Source organism: Dermochelys coriacea, chromosome 7 (genome assembly GCF_009764565.3).
Source record: "Dermochelys coriacea isolate rDerCor1 chromosome 7, rDerCor1.pri.v4, whole genome shotgun sequence".
Lineage (NCBI taxonomy): Eukaryota > Metazoa > Chordata > Testudines > Dermochelyidae > Dermochelys > Dermochelys coriacea.
Genome location: NC_050074.1, coordinates 124,938,075 through 124,955,587, shown reverse-complemented (window position 1 = coordinate 124,955,587; position 17,513 = coordinate 124,938,075). Strand labels below are relative to the sequence as shown.

The 17,513-nt window shown below is 43.7% G+C and overlaps 1 protein-coding gene across 5 annotated transcripts in view; it reads left to right on the top strand.

Annotated features, from left to right (window-relative positions):
- Positions 1-13,084, top strand: part of OGA (O-GlcNAcase) — a 42,869-nt gene extending 29,785 nt beyond the window's left edge. For 3 of the 5 annotated variants that reach the window (XM_038411784.2, XM_043518232.1, XM_043518231.1), the window contains exons 14-16: positions 812-1,004; positions 9,737-9,896; positions 10,713-13,084. In XM_038411784.2, coding sequence (XP_038267712.1) covers positions 812-1,004; positions 9,737-9,896; positions 10,713-10,849 — 490 coding nt within the window. In that variant the 3' untranslated portion in view covers positions 10,850-13,084. Of the gene's footprint in view, positions 1-811; positions 1,005-9,736; positions 9,897-10,241 lie in introns of all 5 variants that reach the window. The other 2 variants (XR_006282548.1, XM_043518230.1) reach the window with 2 other exon arrangements.
- The last annotated feature ends 4,429 nt before the right edge of the window (positions 13,085-17,513 follow it).

Below are 17,513 nucleotides of genomic sequence, written 5' to 3'. Positions count from 1 at the left end.
ATAAAAATGTGAGGTTCATCACAGATGAAGACAAGATGCACTCTCCACACCACAGCCTAAATACTAGATGAAGAAATGACGAGTGAGATGAAAGCAGAAGGGAAGGCTGAGCTTTTTAGCTTCTTGAGCATGAGCTATTTGAGTTCTCTTCCCATCTTGTTAATGTTTTGATTTATTGAAGTAATGGGACAGCTGTATCATGTGGGGGACGGGAAGAGATGAGTAGAAATGCGATAAAAAAGAAGGTAGAAGGAACGGTGGAGAGCAGCATGGACATGTCTGCAGGAACTATTAGAGTGGGTTGAAAGAGATGGTTTACTGCAGCTAATCAGAAGAGAGGAGAGTTACGTTGCAGACTATAGGTCTGCTGGCAGGGCATGTCATTACAAGGTTCTATTATTGCTCCCTCAGCTCCATGACGATGGGAAGGGTGGGCTCACTGGGGCCCTGGCAGGAGGAAGCCTGTCCATTGCAATGGAATGGCAGCTGGGTCTTAGTCCCCTTTCTCCTTGCTGCTGAGCCACAACCTCACTGATCTCATGGCCTGAACACTTCATATTTGATTTTCTACATCTTCATAGCTGCACTTGCAATTTGTGCAGAGTGGTGGTGATTACACATGCAGTATGGAAAATGTGGTCCTAAGTGACTGAGTAGATCAACGCCTTCATCTTCCACCCTGGTATAATGACTCTCGTTCCTTGTGTACAATATCCTGACTATTAACCTACAAAGACAATACCTAGTTTGAAGTGACTTGTTGCTTTGTTTGTGTCGTGAGCTCAGCCAGATACTTCTCTCCTCTCTGCAGGTTAGTGGGAGGCCTGCTTTCCCTCAGTCTGGATTACTGCTTTGTCCTTGAAGATGAGGATGGCATATGTGGCTATGCTTTGGGCACTGTCGATGTAACACCCTTCATTAAAAAATGCAAAATTTCTTGGATCCCTTTTATGCAGGAAAAGTACAGTAAGCCGAATGGTGATAAAGAACTGTCTGAAGCAGAGGTTAGTAATCCCATGAGACTGGAACTGTGCTGAATGTTACAAACCTGTTTCTTAAAGAGGTATTTGTTATCCACTTGCCTTGTGTGCTTTCTCATCATTAGAACAGCATGCTTCGATCTGTGTAAGCATTTATACCATGCCTATCACCATGGTATCTGGGCATTTTACAAGTAAACAAAATTTGTCTTCACTACAAAATCATATATGAATGTGAGTTGTAATTGATATTAAAAAGAACGAGGAGTACTTGTGACACCTTAGAGACTAACAAATTTATTTTGAGCATAAGCTTTCGTGGGCTAAAACCCACTTCATCAGACGCATGCAGTGAAAAATAATTGATAGTGTAGCCACTGTGCATGTACAATAATTAACATAATTAGCGTGGTATCTTTTTGATGCTTACAGTATGCTAGGAGCTTTCCAAGCAGAAAAGTATGGTTCCGGCTCAAGAGACATCACAATTCAAAAAAAAATTAATATGCGTTACTAATCAAACTAAAAAAGGGATTTCTTCCCCCCCACCCCCACCAAACAGCCTGTCATATGAGTGCCTCTGAACACCCTTGCTTGTTCAGACCCAGGAGGTGAAACAAAGTTCTAGAGGGAAGGGTCCTCCTCTGAGACTTCCCTGCCTCTAGCTCTGACATTCAAATCTAAGAGTAAATGCACATCAGTTGTGACAGCAGTATGGGGGAGAGCCTCTTGTTTGACATGGCTTAGATCCTAGGCACAGCCTTGAATTGCTCTTGGAAAGGAATAGAAAATCAGCACATACTTCAGAGAACTGGTATAATGTGCTCCTTGTATGGTACACCTATGCAGATGGACCATAGCAAGGTCCACACTGGAGAGATCTGGTATCTTTACCAGATGCAGGTAAGACATTGATCATCAGCTACATTCGGAAGTCAAGGGCCAGCCTGGGAATCCAAAAGCAACCTAAATGAAGTGCAGACAAAACCCTTCAAGAGAGGCAGGCAACACCCTGCTATCTAGTAGCCTTCCTGTTGCCTCTACCAGCATTACCTTAATCTTGTTTGGATTGAGTGTGTGTTTACTGTAACTTCCTATTGTGGTTAGAGGTATTAGGCATCAAGGGTGTTTCCTTGATGCTTTTCTGTCATCCACATAATCATAGCACCATCATTCAGATCATCTCACTGTGTCCCCAAGCTGCTAGAGACTCAGGTTAAATAGTAGAGGTGTCAATAGAACCCTACATGAAAGCCGTCAAAGCAGATAAGCAGTTACCAGAGTCACCTTCTGTCATTTGTCTGTGGAAAATTGAACCACTTGAACAATTCTTGTCTACTCTAGGGTCCTCTGAGTCATCAGAACCTCATGGTTGATATCAAAGGTTGCCGAATGGTAAAGGAATAGTCTACTACCAAGATCAATGCAGTCTCTGCATATCCTGGCTGAACCAACCAACAGTCTGGTGCTCAAGCTCCCTCAGTAAAGCTGGCTGGAAATGGGAGGGGAACATACATATCTTCTTCTGACACAGATCTGTAATACAAAAATGCCATCTGCAAACCCAATCCAATTGACCTTGCCTGCAAAATATAGAATACTGTTTGCTGTGATGAGTTTCATTTCTAAATAGCTGTATACTCTGTAGAATGGGTTTGATTAGCAGCTGTCTTGATTATTTCTTCTCCTATTCTTGAGGGTAGGTTGTGTCTGGGAAGTTGGTGCTCCAGTTTATGCACTAATCCTGCAGAGTGGAAACTTCATGTCTTGACTGTTCTGGAGTCTCTAATCTCTGCTGTTGTGACGTATTAAGTTTCAACCTTGAGCATTTGATCCATTTAAAATTAGATGGAGCAAAGCACTAGTAGAAAATACACTGCAGTAGAGGACAGGTTTTGCGTTTCCAGAAGATTAAAACCAAATTTGGTGTCTTGCTCTCTTTACCAATGGACCAACTTCAGATAGAAAATTCTTCAGTTGGTGAGGCCACCCCACTCACAGTTGCATGGTGTGCTGCACCTAGTCTTCCTGTAACAGCTCACAGGGCAGTGAAGCACCTCCAAGTTCCATACAAAGGCAGCTGTCTTTGAGTATCAGGAAAGGAAGTGCTGCTTCACAGGACAGAATGCGTTGGTTTCCCTTTACAGATTCCCACCTTTTTAGTGATCTCTTGGATTCCACATTGGCTGACATCAGAAGAGTGTTTCTTCCATTTACAGCTTCTCAGACAGTTTGATCCAAAGGGTTCAGTCTTCTTGAAGACCTTTTCAGTTATGCACTTCCCAAATCCAATACCTCCTTAAGACCAAACTTTATGCAGGTAATGGATCCTCTTGTAAACAAGGAGACAAACCCAGATCCACCCAGTCTTACTGCCCTTTGCCTATTTTGGGATTTCCTTTCCAGACTACAGTCTGAGAGGTAGACTCTTCTTTTCCCAGGACCAGTGGTCACTGAGCACATTGGATAGATGGTCTTCTCTCTGAACATGAGCTGCTACAGATTCCTTGTTCCTCTCACTCATCAAACTATTCTCATTTCTCCCTTCTAAACCTTTTTAATTCAAAAAAGAGGGCACGCCCTATCTTTGCCCACTTAATTTAACTGCCACATGATTTTAATATCTATCCCTTGACCATCTGGTTCAGGAGCTTACTTGAGTTAGCTGTGGTAAAGAAAAGACCAAGGAGAAAAAGGTTCATTCTAAGCCTGACATGGTTCAACCAGTTTGTGAAGTAGCAGCAATGATGATTTTCCAAGGGGGTTTCCTAGTGTTCCTCCAGGATAGTAGTTCTTCTAAGGCCTAACTTCCTCTTTGATGGTGATGTCAGAATTTCACTTCCGGATATCTTCCTTCCTAGCTGAAAACTAGGAAAGATCTGGGTTGACCTAGGGGCCTTAGGATTTACCTGCTCTGATCCCAATCCTTTGGGAAGTTATTTGCCTTGTTCATACTCTGAGAGTTGCAGAAAAGGACTTGGGGCCTATAGAAGGGTTGTTTTGCTGAATGGGTCAGCACTTACATCTGAGAGGCTTGTGTGTCAGCAAAGTGCAAGGCTTGCTGCACTAAGCCTGTGGCTGCATCCTGGGCAGAGTGGCATCAGGCTTGAGTGAGTGAACTTCTCAAGTTTCCACATGATACTGCACATCCAGAATGTAAGAATTATCAGCCAGTGCTGCCACTGGGTGGAGAGTGCTCTACTCTTAGATTCCTCAAGGAGTGTTCCTTTCCAAAAGGATGGCACTTTCCCTGTTTTACATTTCCTATCCATCAGTAGCCTTCCTGTTGTCTTCCTCTACTTGCAAGGACTGCTAGACAGAAGCCCTGAAGCTGCGCCTTGAGACGAAAAGTGTCACATTTTTCTCCTTGCCTTTTAATCCTTTTGATTACCCATTACACTGCACTCATTGCTCTAAATACTGGTTACATTTTTTCCCCTTGCGAGTGAATATTGTTCCTCCTGTATGAGAAAATAAATTCTTGTTGGGCTTTGTTTTGTAAAGTAGATTAAGTGTTACCATAATATGTAATCTGAGGTGCATTCCTACTTTGCCACCACTGCGACACTTCAGTGTGTTATAAATAAAAGTTGAGTGTGCCTAAGAGCGAGGGACTTCAGATGATCTCTACCAGTAGATCTCTTCCCTACTGTCGCTGTACCAGCACCCAGTACCTAAATTTTCACTAATGGTGAGGTCGTCTAAAATTCTTGTCTAACTTCCTGGTAGAACTGATGGAATCTCCTCCTTAATGGAATAGATCAACTGAGCAGTGTAATTTTGTACAGTGCTTGTTTAGTTATTTTTGTCTTTCCAACATTAATACAGCCTCAGGTACTTGCCTGACCATTTTATCCAACTGCTAGAATTCAGATCTTTGCTACTTTGGTTGCATTTTTAACGGACTGGAATTCATGGTATGTCTACACTACGAAAGTAGGTCGAATTTATAGAAGTCGGTTTTGTAGAAAGCGTTTTTATACAGTCGAGTGTGTGTCCCCAGACAAATGCTCGAAGTGCATGTAGTCGGCGGACTGTGTCAACAGTACTGAAGCAACCGTCGACTTCCGGAGCTTTGCACTGTGGGTAGCTATCCCACAGTTCCCACAGTCTCCACCGCCCATTTGAATTCTGGGTAGAAATCCCAGTGCCTGATGGGGCTAAAACATTGTCGTGGGTGGTTCTGGGTACATATCGTCAGGCCCCCGTTCCCTCCCTCCGTAAAAGCAAGGGCAGACAATAGTTTTGCGCCTTGTTTCGTGAGTTACCTGTGCAGACGCCCTACCACGGCAAGCATGGAGCCCGCTCAGCTAACTGTCACCGTATGTCTCCTGGGTGCTGGCGGACGTGGTACTGCATTGCTACACAGCAGCAGTTTATTGCCTTTTGGCAGCAGACAGTGCAGTATGACTGGTAGCCATCGTCGACGTAGTCCTGGGTGCTCTTTTAACCGGGCGCCTGGGCAAACATGGGAGTGGCTCAGCCAGGTCATTTCCCTTGTTTCGTCTCATGGCTATTGAGTCCTACCGGCAGTGTACTGTCTCTTAATTTGCAGCTAGCAGAAGACAATGGCCAGTAGTCATACTGCACCGTCTTCTGCCGAGCACCCAGGAGGTGACAATGGCTAGCGGTCGTACTGCACCGTCTGCTGCCAGCAAGATGTATAAAGATAGATGAAGTGGCTCAAAACAAGAAATAGACCAGATCTGTTTTGTATTCGTTTTCTCCTCTCTCCCTCCCTCGCTCTGTGAAATCAACGAGCTGCTAAACCCAGTTTTGAGTTCCATCCTTGAGGTTTTGAGTTCTATTCTTGAGGCGGCCATTCAGTTTCTCCCAAAGCAACCCCCTTTGTTGATTTTAATTCCCTGTAAGCCATGTCGTCAGTCGCCTCTCCCTCCGTCAGGGCAACAGCAGGCAATCGTTGCGTGCCTTTTTTTCTGTGCGGACACCATACCATGGCAAGCATGGAGCCCGCTCAGATCACTTTGGCAATTAGGAGCACATTAAACACCACACGCATTATCCAGCAGTATATGCAGCACCAGAACCTGGCAAAGCGAAACCGGGCGAGTAGGTGACGTCAGTGCGGTTACAAGAGCGATGAGGACATGGACACAGACTTCTCTCAAAGCACATGCCCTGGCAATGTGGGCATCATGGTGCTAATGGGGCAGGCTCATGCGGTGGAACGCCGATTCTGGTCCCGGGAAACAAGCACAGATTGGTGGGACCGCATAGTGTTGCAGGTCCCGGACGATTCCCAGTGGCTGCGAAACTTTCGCATGCGTAAGGGTACTTTCATGGAACTTTGTGACTTGCTTTCTCCTGCCCTGAGGCGCAAGAATACCAAGATGGGAGCAGCCCTCACAGTTGAGAAGCGAGTGGCAATAGCCCTGTGGAAGCTTGCAACGCCAGACAGCTACCGGTCAGTCAGGAATCAATTTGGAGTGGGCAAATCTACCGTGGGGGCTGCTGTGATGCAAGTAGCCAACGCAATCAAAGATCTGCTGATATCAAGGGTAGTGACCCTCGGAAATGTGCAGATCATAGTGGATGGCTTTGCTGCAATGGGATTCCCTAACTGTGGTGGGGCCATAGAAGGAACCCATATCCCTATCTTGGCACCGGAGCACCAAGCCGGCGAGTACATAAACCGTAAGGGGTACTTTTCAATAGTGCTGCAAGCACTGGTGGATCACAAGGGACGTTTCACCAACATCAACGAGGGATGGCAGGGAAAGGTACGTGACGCTCGCATCTTCAGGAACTCTGGTCTGTTTCAAAAGCTGCAGGAAAGGACTTTCTTCCCAGACCAGAAAATAACATTTGGGGATGTTGAAATGCCTATAGTTATCCTTGGGGACCCAGGCTTAATGCCATGGCTCATGAAGCCATACATAGGCAGCCTGGAGAGTAGTCAGAAGCTGTTCAACTACAGGCTGAGCAAGTGCAGAATGCTGGTAGAATGTGCATTTGGATGTTTAAAAGCAGGCTGGTGCAGTTTACTGACTCTGTTAGACCTCAGCGAAACCAATATTCCCACTTATTACTGCTTGCTGTGCGCTCCACAATATCTGTGAGAGTAAGGGGGAGACGTTTATGGCGGGGTGGGAGGTTGAGGCAAATCGCCTGGCTGCTGGTTACGCACAGCCAGACACCAGGGCAGTTAGAAGAGCACAGGAGGGTGCGGTGAGCATCAGAGAAGCTTTGAAAACCAGTTTCATGACTGGCCAGGCCTCGGTGTGAAAGTTCTGTTTGTTTCTCCTTGATGAAACCCCCCGCCCCTTGGTTCACTCTACTTCCCTGTAAGCTAACCACCCTCCCCACCTCCCTTCAATCACCGCTTGCAGAGGCAATAAAGTCATTGTTGCTTCACATTCATGCATTCTTTATTAATTCATCACACAAATACGGAGATAATTACCAAGGTAGCCCAGGAGGGGTGGTGGAGGAGGGAAGGACAAGGCCACACAGCACCTTTAAAAGTTTAAAACTTTAAAACTTATTGAATGCCAGCCTTTTGTTACTTGGCCAATCCTCTGGGGTGGAGTGGCTGGGTGGCTGGAGGCCCCCCCACCGAGTTCTTGTGCGTCTGGGTGAGGAGGCTATGGAACTTGGGGAGGCGGGCGGTTGGTTACACGGGCTGTAGCGGCGGTCTGTGCTCCTGCTGCCTTTCCTGCAGCTCAACCATAAGCTGGAGCATATTAGTTTGATCCTCCGGCAGCCTCAGCATTGAATCCTGCCTCCTCTCATCACGCTGCCGCCATTCAGCCCTCTCTTCAGCCCACCACTTCTCCTCCCCGTCATTTTGTGCTTTCCTGCACTCTGACATTGTCTGCCTCCACGCATTCGTCTGTGCTCTGTAAGTGTGGGAGGACAGCATGAGCTCAGAACATTTCATCGCGAGTGTGTTTTTTTCGCCTTCTAATCTTCGCTAGCCTCTGGGAAGGAAAAGATCCTGTGATCCTTGAAACACATGCAGCTGGTGGAGGGGAAAAAAAAAAAAGGGACAGTGGTATTTGAAAAGACACATTTTATAGAACAATGGATACACTCTTTCACAGTAAACCTTGCTATTAACATTACATACATAGCACATGTGCTTTCATTACAAGGTTGCATTTTGCCTCCCCCCACACCGCGTGGCTAACCTCAGGGAACGTTTCTGTTCAGCCATAGGCAAACAGCTCAGCAGGGACGGATACCTCTGAATGTCCCCTTAAGAAAAGCACCCTATTTCAACCAGGTGACCATGAATGATATCACTCTCCTAAGGATAATGCAGAGAGATAAAGAACGGATGTTGTTTGAACGCCAGCAAACATACGCTGCAATGCTTTGTTCTACAATGATTCCCGAGTACGTGCTACTGGCCTGGAGTGGTAAAGTGTCCTGCCATGGTGGATGGAATAAGGCTGACCTCCCCAGAAACCTTTTGCAAAGGCTTTGGGAGTACATCCAGGAGAGCCACGAATGCCAGGGCAAATTAATCATTAAATAGGCTGGCTTTTAAATCTTGTATAGTATTCTAAAAGGTACACTCACTAGAGGTCCCTTCTCCACCTGGTGGATCCGGGAGGCAGCCTTGGGTGGGTTCGGGGGCTACTGGCTCCAGGTCCAGGGTGAGAAACAGTTCCTGGCTGTCGGGAAAACCGGTTTCTCCGCTTGTTTGCTGTGAGCTATCTACAACCTCATCATCATCGTCTTCCTTGTCCCCAAAAGCTGCTTCCGTGTTGCCTCCATCTCCATTGAAGGAGTCAAACAACACGGCTGGGGTAGTGGTGGCTGAACCCTCTAAAATGGCATGCAGCTCATCATAGAAGCGGCATGTTTGGGGCTCTGACCCAGAGCGGCCGTTCGCCTCTCTGGCTTGCCTCAGCTCCTTAAGTTTCACACTGCACTGCTTCAGATCCCTGTTACGGCCTCTGTCCTTCATGCCCTGGGAGATTTTCACAAATGTTTTGGCATTTCGAAAACTGGAATGTAGTTCTAATAGCACGGATTCCTCTCCCCATACAGCGATCAGATCCCGTACCTCCCGTTCGGTCCATGCTGGAGCTCTTTTGTGATTCTGGGACTCCATCATGGTCACCTCTGCTGATGAGCTCTGCATGGGCACCTGCAGCTTGCCACACTGGCCAAACAGGAAATTGAAATTCATAAGTTTGCAGGCCTTTTCCTGTCTACCTGGTCAGTGCATCTGAGTTGAGAGCTCTGTCCAGAGTGGTCACAATGGAGCACTCCGGGATAGCTCCCGGAGGCCAATACATCTAATTGCATCCACAGTACCCCAAATTTGACCCAGCAAAACAGATTTCAGCGCTAATCCCCTTGTCGGGGGTGGAGTAAGGAAATCTATTTTAAGAGCCCTTTAAGTCAAAAAAAGGGCTTCGTCATGTGGACAGGTGCAGGGTTACATCGATTTAACGCTGCTAAATTCGACCTCAACGCCTAGTGTAGACCAGAGCCTAGACTCCTGAAAAGAGAACTTGCTTTTATTTTTAAACAGCTGGTTTATTTTCCTGTGTCAAGAGGATGAAGGTAAAAGGCTAACTAGCACTAATTACGGGATTCAGTGAATGGTGATTTTATGCAAATCCTTAAGGCTTGTTTTTGCTTTAGGCAGGTATATCTGAAGTGCCTGGTCTCTGCTGATTTGTGTGTGATGCTTTTAGAGGCATAAAGCCCTGAACAAAACAGCCCACATCAACAAAACTGATCATGATTAAAAGATTGTTCCTTTCTGTCCTCTTTAGAAAATAATGTTGAGTTTCCATGAAGAGCAGGAAGTATTGCCAGAGACATTCCTTGCCAACTTCCCATCACTGATAAAGATAGACATCCACAAAAAAGTGACTGACCCGAGTGTGGCCAAAAGCATGATGGCCTGCCTGTTGTCCTCTCTGAAAGCTAATGGTGAGTTTTTTGCACTTGGAATTGTTGAGGGCAGCTCTGGGTACTGTGATTTAAGAATGACCACAGCACTTCAGCCCCTTGGTGCTAGGCAAACTGGGAGTTCTGGGGGTGGTGCTAATGCATTTTGCATTCACATGTCAGCCTGCGAGATCTGATTTCTGCTAAGTTCACACATGAGGTTGTTCATAAATTGCTTTCACATTCTAGCTCTAATGCTACTGTCTATCTTCTGTAAAAGATACTATTGTAGCCAACATTTTGCAAATTAGGAAATGGGAAGAACTGAGGGAGCAGTTTGGCTAACTGAGGTCCCCAGCAGCCACACAAATATTTATATTTCCCCAGCTGAAATCACGAAGCCATTTCCCAAGTATGATAGTATGCTGAGATCTTCCTTCTTGAATGCTGGAGGCACTTGGCCTTTTGCCTCACTGCATACCTGAGGCTTGCAGTTCTCTTGAACAATTCACATGCCCTTTTGTGGTGCTGTTCTCTCAGCCTGAGCTTCATGATGTTTTCATGTGAAGTAGGCCAGTAGAGGCAATTTGACTACAAACTGATAGGCTGCAGTCTACAAGCCATCCAGAAAAACGTACAATCTCTTTGTGGAGAGGTATCAGCTACGTTACCATAAATCTAGCCTTTGTTTCTGGTAATAGGTATACCAGGTATGGCACTGGTTCAGTGATTTGATCGGTTTTAAATGTTTTTAAAAAAAAAAAATGGAAAAGAATCTAACCAAGTTTGCAGAGTTTGGGTCTTTTTGTTACAATAACTCTTCTCCTCCCACCCACCCCCTCTTTTTTTCTTCTTCAGGCTCCCGTGGGGCTTTTTGTGAAGTGAGACCAGATGATAAAAGAATCCTGGAATTTTACAGCAAGCTGGGTTGTTTTGAAATAGCTAAAATGGAGGGATTTCCAAAGGATGTTGTTATCCTTGGAAGGAGCCTGTGAAGTCCTTGACAATTAACTGTTCTAATACTGTAGTCCCTTAACAGCGGAGTGGGTGGTGGTGGGGATCTTCATATGGTCTAACTGCACAAACGCAGCAGTCAGCCAACTTGCTGGAAGGGGCTATGTGAAAATCCACCCATCATGCATTTCAAACGTTAACTTGCTGGATGAAGAGAGTGCTGCTGAAAACCCAGCTCTGAAAAAGAGAAACCTTGTTGTCGTCCTTTCCTGGTCTTGTGTGAAGTGCCAGGGAATCTTGTGTAGGCTGTATCCTCTGGGAAAAGCCCCCCCCCTTCCTGCCCAGTGATGTGGTTGGTAGCTGTTCTTTGCATCCATATACGCAGTTAGCAGAATGGTGCTCTTTATCTGGAGTAACTATTAAGATCTGATTTTCTTTTTCCCTGTGTCATACAGCAGGATGTGAGGAAGGAGGGGTGTAGTTGGGGTACTTCATGTTGCAGAGATGGGAAGGATTACTTGTGTCAGTCAGCAAATTTAAAGACCGGTATGGACGGTTCTGTTTTTGGCTATTTTTATGCTTGTTTATAAGACAGTGACTAGTTGTCACTGCTAATGACCATTGGTTCAGGCTTTGTGCTTTGTAGGGACGAATGTGCAGTTGTCTGTGGCAAAAGTCACTAATGACAGACTTGTAAATGTCAGTGTATATAAACTAGCTGTATGCTTAATAACTTCTTTGTGTTTACTGGTTTTGTAATTTTTTTCTTCTGAAAAGTGAAATGGTATTGGTCCAAGATGGCACTTTTGAATAACGTAAAACCACAATGGTGAATGAATCTGTCCTCAGCGTTGGCTTTTTCTACTGTGCCTCATACCCAGAGCTGGAAACTGACCATGTTGGGTAAGAGATGCTGATCCAGAAGGATCATTCCTTCAGAGGACAGACAGTTCTGTTGCAAGACTGCCACTGCCTGGTGCTATCATCATTCATTCTCCTGGGACTGAAACAGCAATTCAGTGGGAGGCCTGCTGAACCTGTTAATTTTGGTGGCAGTCTCAAAGAAGAGGTGGATGGATGAAGTGAGAGGGAACTGGTCCATGGTCAGAATTTGTCTTCGGATCAGTCTCCTGTTTCAAAGACTGTTCATACTGGTTTGACTAAATCAGGGTCTTCAAATCCTGCATGTTTGTATCAGATTTTTTGTAGAAGAAACACCACAATAAGCACATTTTTACAAATTTATTTAAATGGTTACCTAATTAATATAACTGCAGATATTCCAAGGGTTTAATGTTTTTACCCAGATCTGATGTATTTGACTAATGTGATGGAGTCAGCATGGTTAGGGGATCTGGTAGTGAGGTAGTTGCACCATTTGTGGGGGTTATTGATTTTTCTGTAGAAGCCCTGTGTTCCAGAGATGTAATTGGCCAATAATATACACTTTACATTACATTACCTTACTGATTTCACCTGCTACCATCAACTGTTTAACTTCCTTCTTTTTAAATGTCCCTCTTGATTTTGGTGGCATTCAGGTCCTTATTAAAGCTCCCATCTGAGTAGCTATGAAGAAATTTTACAAGCTGTAACAAATGGCATTAGACTGCAGAAATGTCTGCAACCTGTAAGGAGAAGCTAATGTTTGGCCTTCCACTGCAGTCACATAGGATATTTTCTTTTTCAGAATGTGAATAATTTTTTAATTCAATAGTGAAGTATTTAAGTTTAAACAAGTTAATTTCATTTACAGAGAGAGGTATAGGGTCACGCTATGGGATCTCATGTAAATCAGAGCTGAATGTCACTAGTTTTAATACAGCTTTGAGTAAGTAGCTGGTCCCTTGATTTATCAGGTGAAAGAGTGGTAGTTTTTTTTTCCCTTTTTTTTTTCTTTTTTTTTTTTTTCTTTTTTTATGGATACCAGAGTCAATTTACTACTTGATCTGGATTCATAGCATTACAGGATAGGATGCTTGTGGCCTTATATCTTGGCTTTTAAGGAGTTGCCACAATCTCTTCCTATGAATTTTATTGTTACAGAAGTTAGTTGTACAAATGTGGATGGAATGTCCAGGCCAATACCATCACTCTAGGATTGTATAGTGATAAGTTGACATATCTTTCATGGTTATGAATTTTCATTAAGGTTGGAATGCCACTTTCATTAATCTGTTTTTAGATCAACAGTATCTGTAGCAGAAAAATGAGCTGTAAAACTGTATTTGAAGACCATGCGAGAAATAGAATAAAAATAGATAAATGAATGTAAATAAGCAATGTGTTTAGTTTGTAAAGTTGTCAGGGGTGGATGCAAGGGTAATATACCACTTCCATCTTGCTGGGTGTTTTGGGCACCCTAATGGAAAGCTCTCATCTGGCTGCTTTCCATGTGATTGCCCTTTTTTGAGGGGAGGGGGATGCTGGCAGTTATGACAAACATTTAACCGCACTAACATTCTTCATGGGAGGGTGGTGATGGATGATATTGATCCTTCAGAACACTTTGAAATCAACAAGTGAAATCCTTTTAATCCAAATGTAAATGGCACCAGTTATGCATTTCTATTTCTTAAGGCTTTGGGAGGACCTTACACAGGCTCACACAAGTAGTTCAGTAAAATGATGTCCTCTTGAGTGTCTGGGAAAAACCAATCGGAGTTCCATTATAACTATGTTTAATACATCCCTTTTTATAAGGTACTTACCAGCACCCAGAAAGCTAAGTATTCTCCCTATTTTACCAATAAGGAAACAGAAGTTGCAAAGTGACTTGCCCAAGGTCAAGCAGCAAGCCAGTGCCACAGACTAGATTTTTATAATCCAGGAATCGTTTGCTTGCAGTCCTGAGCGCAGACTTCACTGCCTTGAGGATGCACAAACCTACAGAGAACTTTGAAATTATTGTTGCCTTGCACTGACTAGGAAGTGCAGTAGTCAGTGCTCCCTAGACCACTTTAATACACAGTAGTGGAAACCAAGGACAAATAAGCCACATCCCTTCTGGCATACGTGTCTTGGATATTGTTGATGACTTGGAGAGAGTTTCAGCAGTGGCAGAGTGAGAGGAAGTGTCATTTAATCCCATCTCAGTAACTACTATTCTGAAGTGGGATCCCATACCTTTGTTTGGAGGTATAAAACATTTCATTCTTGTCTGCTCAATGACCCAGGACACTTGAATGGCTTGGGAGTTAAGTTGGTTCTTGCAGTGGGAACATTTTGGGCTTGTGCAGTAATGGACCTCCACATACATGGTATGAAATCTCCTGGACAGTTCTGTGATTGGAATAACGTCGGCCTGGCTGCATTGTTATTCCAGAAGGAAACAACTGGGCTTTTTATAATTGAATGTTAAAATGTGAATACTTGCTCTAGCTGCTTTTATTTGCAGTGCTACAGCAGTTAGGGAGAACTTCTATTCTGGATGTCTCTAACCATCAGAGGAGTGAAGTTCTGGAACAGCCTTCCAAGGGAAGCAGTGGGGACAAACGACATATATGGCTTCAAGACAAAGCTTGATAAGATTATGGAGGGGAGAGCCTAATTTTGGCAATTAATTAATCTTTGACTACTAGCGGTAGATATGCCCAATGGCCTGTGATGGATGTTAGATGGGGTGGGATCTGAGTTACTACAGAGAATTCTTTCCTGGGTGTCTGGCTGGTGAGTCTTGCCCACATGCTCAGGGTTTAGTTGATCGCCATATTTGGGCTCAGGAAGGAATTTTCCCCCAGGGCAGAATGGCAGAGGCCCTGGGTTTTTTTTTGTTTTTTTTTTTGCCTTCCTCTGCAGCATGGGGCACGGGGTCACTTGCTGGAGGATTCTCTGCACCTTGAAGTCTTTAAACCACGATTTGAGGACTTCAGTAGCTCAGACACAAGTTAGGGGTTTGTTACAGGAGTTGGTGGGTGAGATTCCATGACCTGCGTTGTGCAGAAGGTCAGACTAGATGATCATAATGGTCCCTTCTGACCTTAAAGTCTATGATTCTGTGAATGGCTTGGAATGACCCTTTGGACTCAAACTAAGGTACACAGTGTGTCAGCTAGGTTGGAAGGAATGTGATGTTTCATTATCTCAACCCAATTGATTTAAACTTTCCATGCAGTAGTGCTGTGGAATATGGATTTAATCAGGTGTTTAATCAGGTGTATAAAAAAATAACTTCCTTTAAAAAAAAAGAAGTTATCACTTAAAGATGTTTTTAAAAATGTGATACAATTTGGGACCATACCCTTAAATATCTTGATTGATGACTTAGCCCAGCATAAATGAACGCACAGCCTTCTCCTGTTGGAAGTACTTATGGTAGGCATGTGTTATAGAAATGTAGGATTGGAAGGGACCTTACTAAGTCATCTGGTCCAGTTCCCTGCATTGAGGCTGGACTAAGTATTGTTCTAGAGCATCCTTGACAGTTTTGTCTAACCTGTTCTTAAAAACCTCCAATGATGGAGATTCCACAACTTCCTGAGATAATTTGTTCATTGCTTAACTGCCCTTACAGTTAGGAAGTTTTTCCTAATCTCTAACCTAAACGGCTCTTGCTGCAATTTAAGCTCATTAATAGTTGTGCTGTCCACAGTGGTTAAGGAGAACAATCAATCACTCTCCTCTCTAACTTTTTCTGTACTTGAAGACTGTTATCACGTCCCTCCTCAGTCTTCTCTTCTCCAAATTCAACAAACCCAGTTGTTTTTTTCCTCATAGAAAGAAAGGTCATGTTTTCTAGACCTTTAATCATTTTTGTTGCTCTCCTTTGGACTTTCTCCAGTTTTTCCACATCTTTCCTGAAGTGCGATGCCCAGAATTGGACACAGTACTCCAGTTGAGGCCTTATCAGTGCTGAGTAGAGTGGAAGCACTACTTCTCATGTCTTGCTTACAACACTTCTGATGATGCATCTCGGAATGTTTGATTTTTTTTGCAAAAGTATTACATTGTTGTCATAGTTGGTGATCCACACTATATCCCCCAATCGTTTTTCATTTCCCATTTTGTATTTGTGCAATTGATTATTGCTTCCTAAGTGGAGTACTTTGCATTTGTCCTTTTTAATTTCATCCTATTTATTTCAGACCATTTCTCCAGTCTGTCAAGATAATTTTGAATTCTAATCCGATCCTCCAAAGCACTGAAACGCCTCCCAACTTGGTATTGTCCACAAACTTTAACTGTACTCTCTCTATGCCATTATCCAAGTCATTGATGAAGATATTGAACAGAATCAGACCCAGGACTGATTCCTACGGGACCATGCTCAGTATACCCTTCTAGCTTGACTGTGAACCACTGATAACTATTGAGTATGGTATTTCTAACCAGCTGTGCACCCACTAGAGTAGGCTGTGTAGACTGTTTCCCTAATTCGATTAAGAGAAGATCATGTGTGACAGTATCAGAAGTCTTAGGGCTTGTCTACACTGGCACTTTACAGCGCTGCAACTTTCTCGTGCAAGGGTATGAAAAAACACCCCCCTGAGTGCTGCAAGTTTCAGCGCTGTATAGTGCCAGTGTAGATAGTGCACCAGTGCTGGGAGCTATTCCCCTCGTGGAGGTGGGTTTTTTTTATAGCGCTGGGAGAGCTCTCTCCCAGCACTATGCCGTGACTATACAAGCCACAGCAGCACTTTAACGTTGCTAGTGAAGACATGCCCTTATTCAAGGTATATCGCATCTGCTTCCCTACAACGCTTGTTATCCTGTCAGAGAAGCATATTAGGTTGGTCTGACATGATTTGTTCTTGATAAATCCATGTTGACTGTTACTTTATTATCTTCTAGGTGCTTACAAATTGTTTGTTTACTCCATTATCTTTTCAGGTACTGAAGTTAACCTGACTAGTCTACAATTCCCTGGAATGTCCTTGTTCTGTTTTTTGTAGATAGGTACTATTTTTGCCCTTTTCCAGTCGTCTGGGATCTCTCTTGTCCTCCCTGAGTTCATGGAGTTCAGGGTGTGGATTTATTCAACCATTTCTTTAAGTATTCTAAGTTGGATGTATTTCCTCAGGCCCTCCCCACTTGAAGACATTTAACTTATCTAAGCTTAACTTCTTCTTTCCCTATTTTAGCCTCAGATTCTACCCCATTTATACTGATGTTCATTATGTTAATCATCAGTTCATGGCTAACCTTTTTGTTAAAAACTGAAACAAAAAAAAAGGCATTTAACACTTCTGCCATTGATGCATTTTCTGTGATCTGTCTTTCCCTCCTCTATCCTTGGTCTTCCTTTCATTTGTAGTGTATTGTAAAATGTTTTCTTATTACCCTTTATGTCCCTCACTAGTTTAAGCTCATTTTGTCCCTACATACTTGTGGTGTGGGTTTTTTGTATTTGTCCTTTGTAATTTGACCTAGTTTCCACTTTTTGCATGACTCTTTTGAGTTTCAGGTCATTGAAGATCTCCTGATTAATCCAGGGTGGGTTCTTACCAGACTTCCTGTCTTTCCTATCCATTGAGCTAGTTTGCTCTTGTGTCCTCAATAATGTCTTTTAAAAAAAAAAAAAACTCCCCTGAACACTTTTTTTCCCTTGAGATATGCCTTCTTGAAGTCCATTGTCTTTATTCTGCTGTGTTTTCCTTTCTACTATTCCTTAGAATTGTGAACTCTACTATTTCATTATCACTTTCTCCCAAACTGTCTTCCACCTTCAAATTCTCAACCAGTTCCTCCCTATTTGTCAGAATTAGA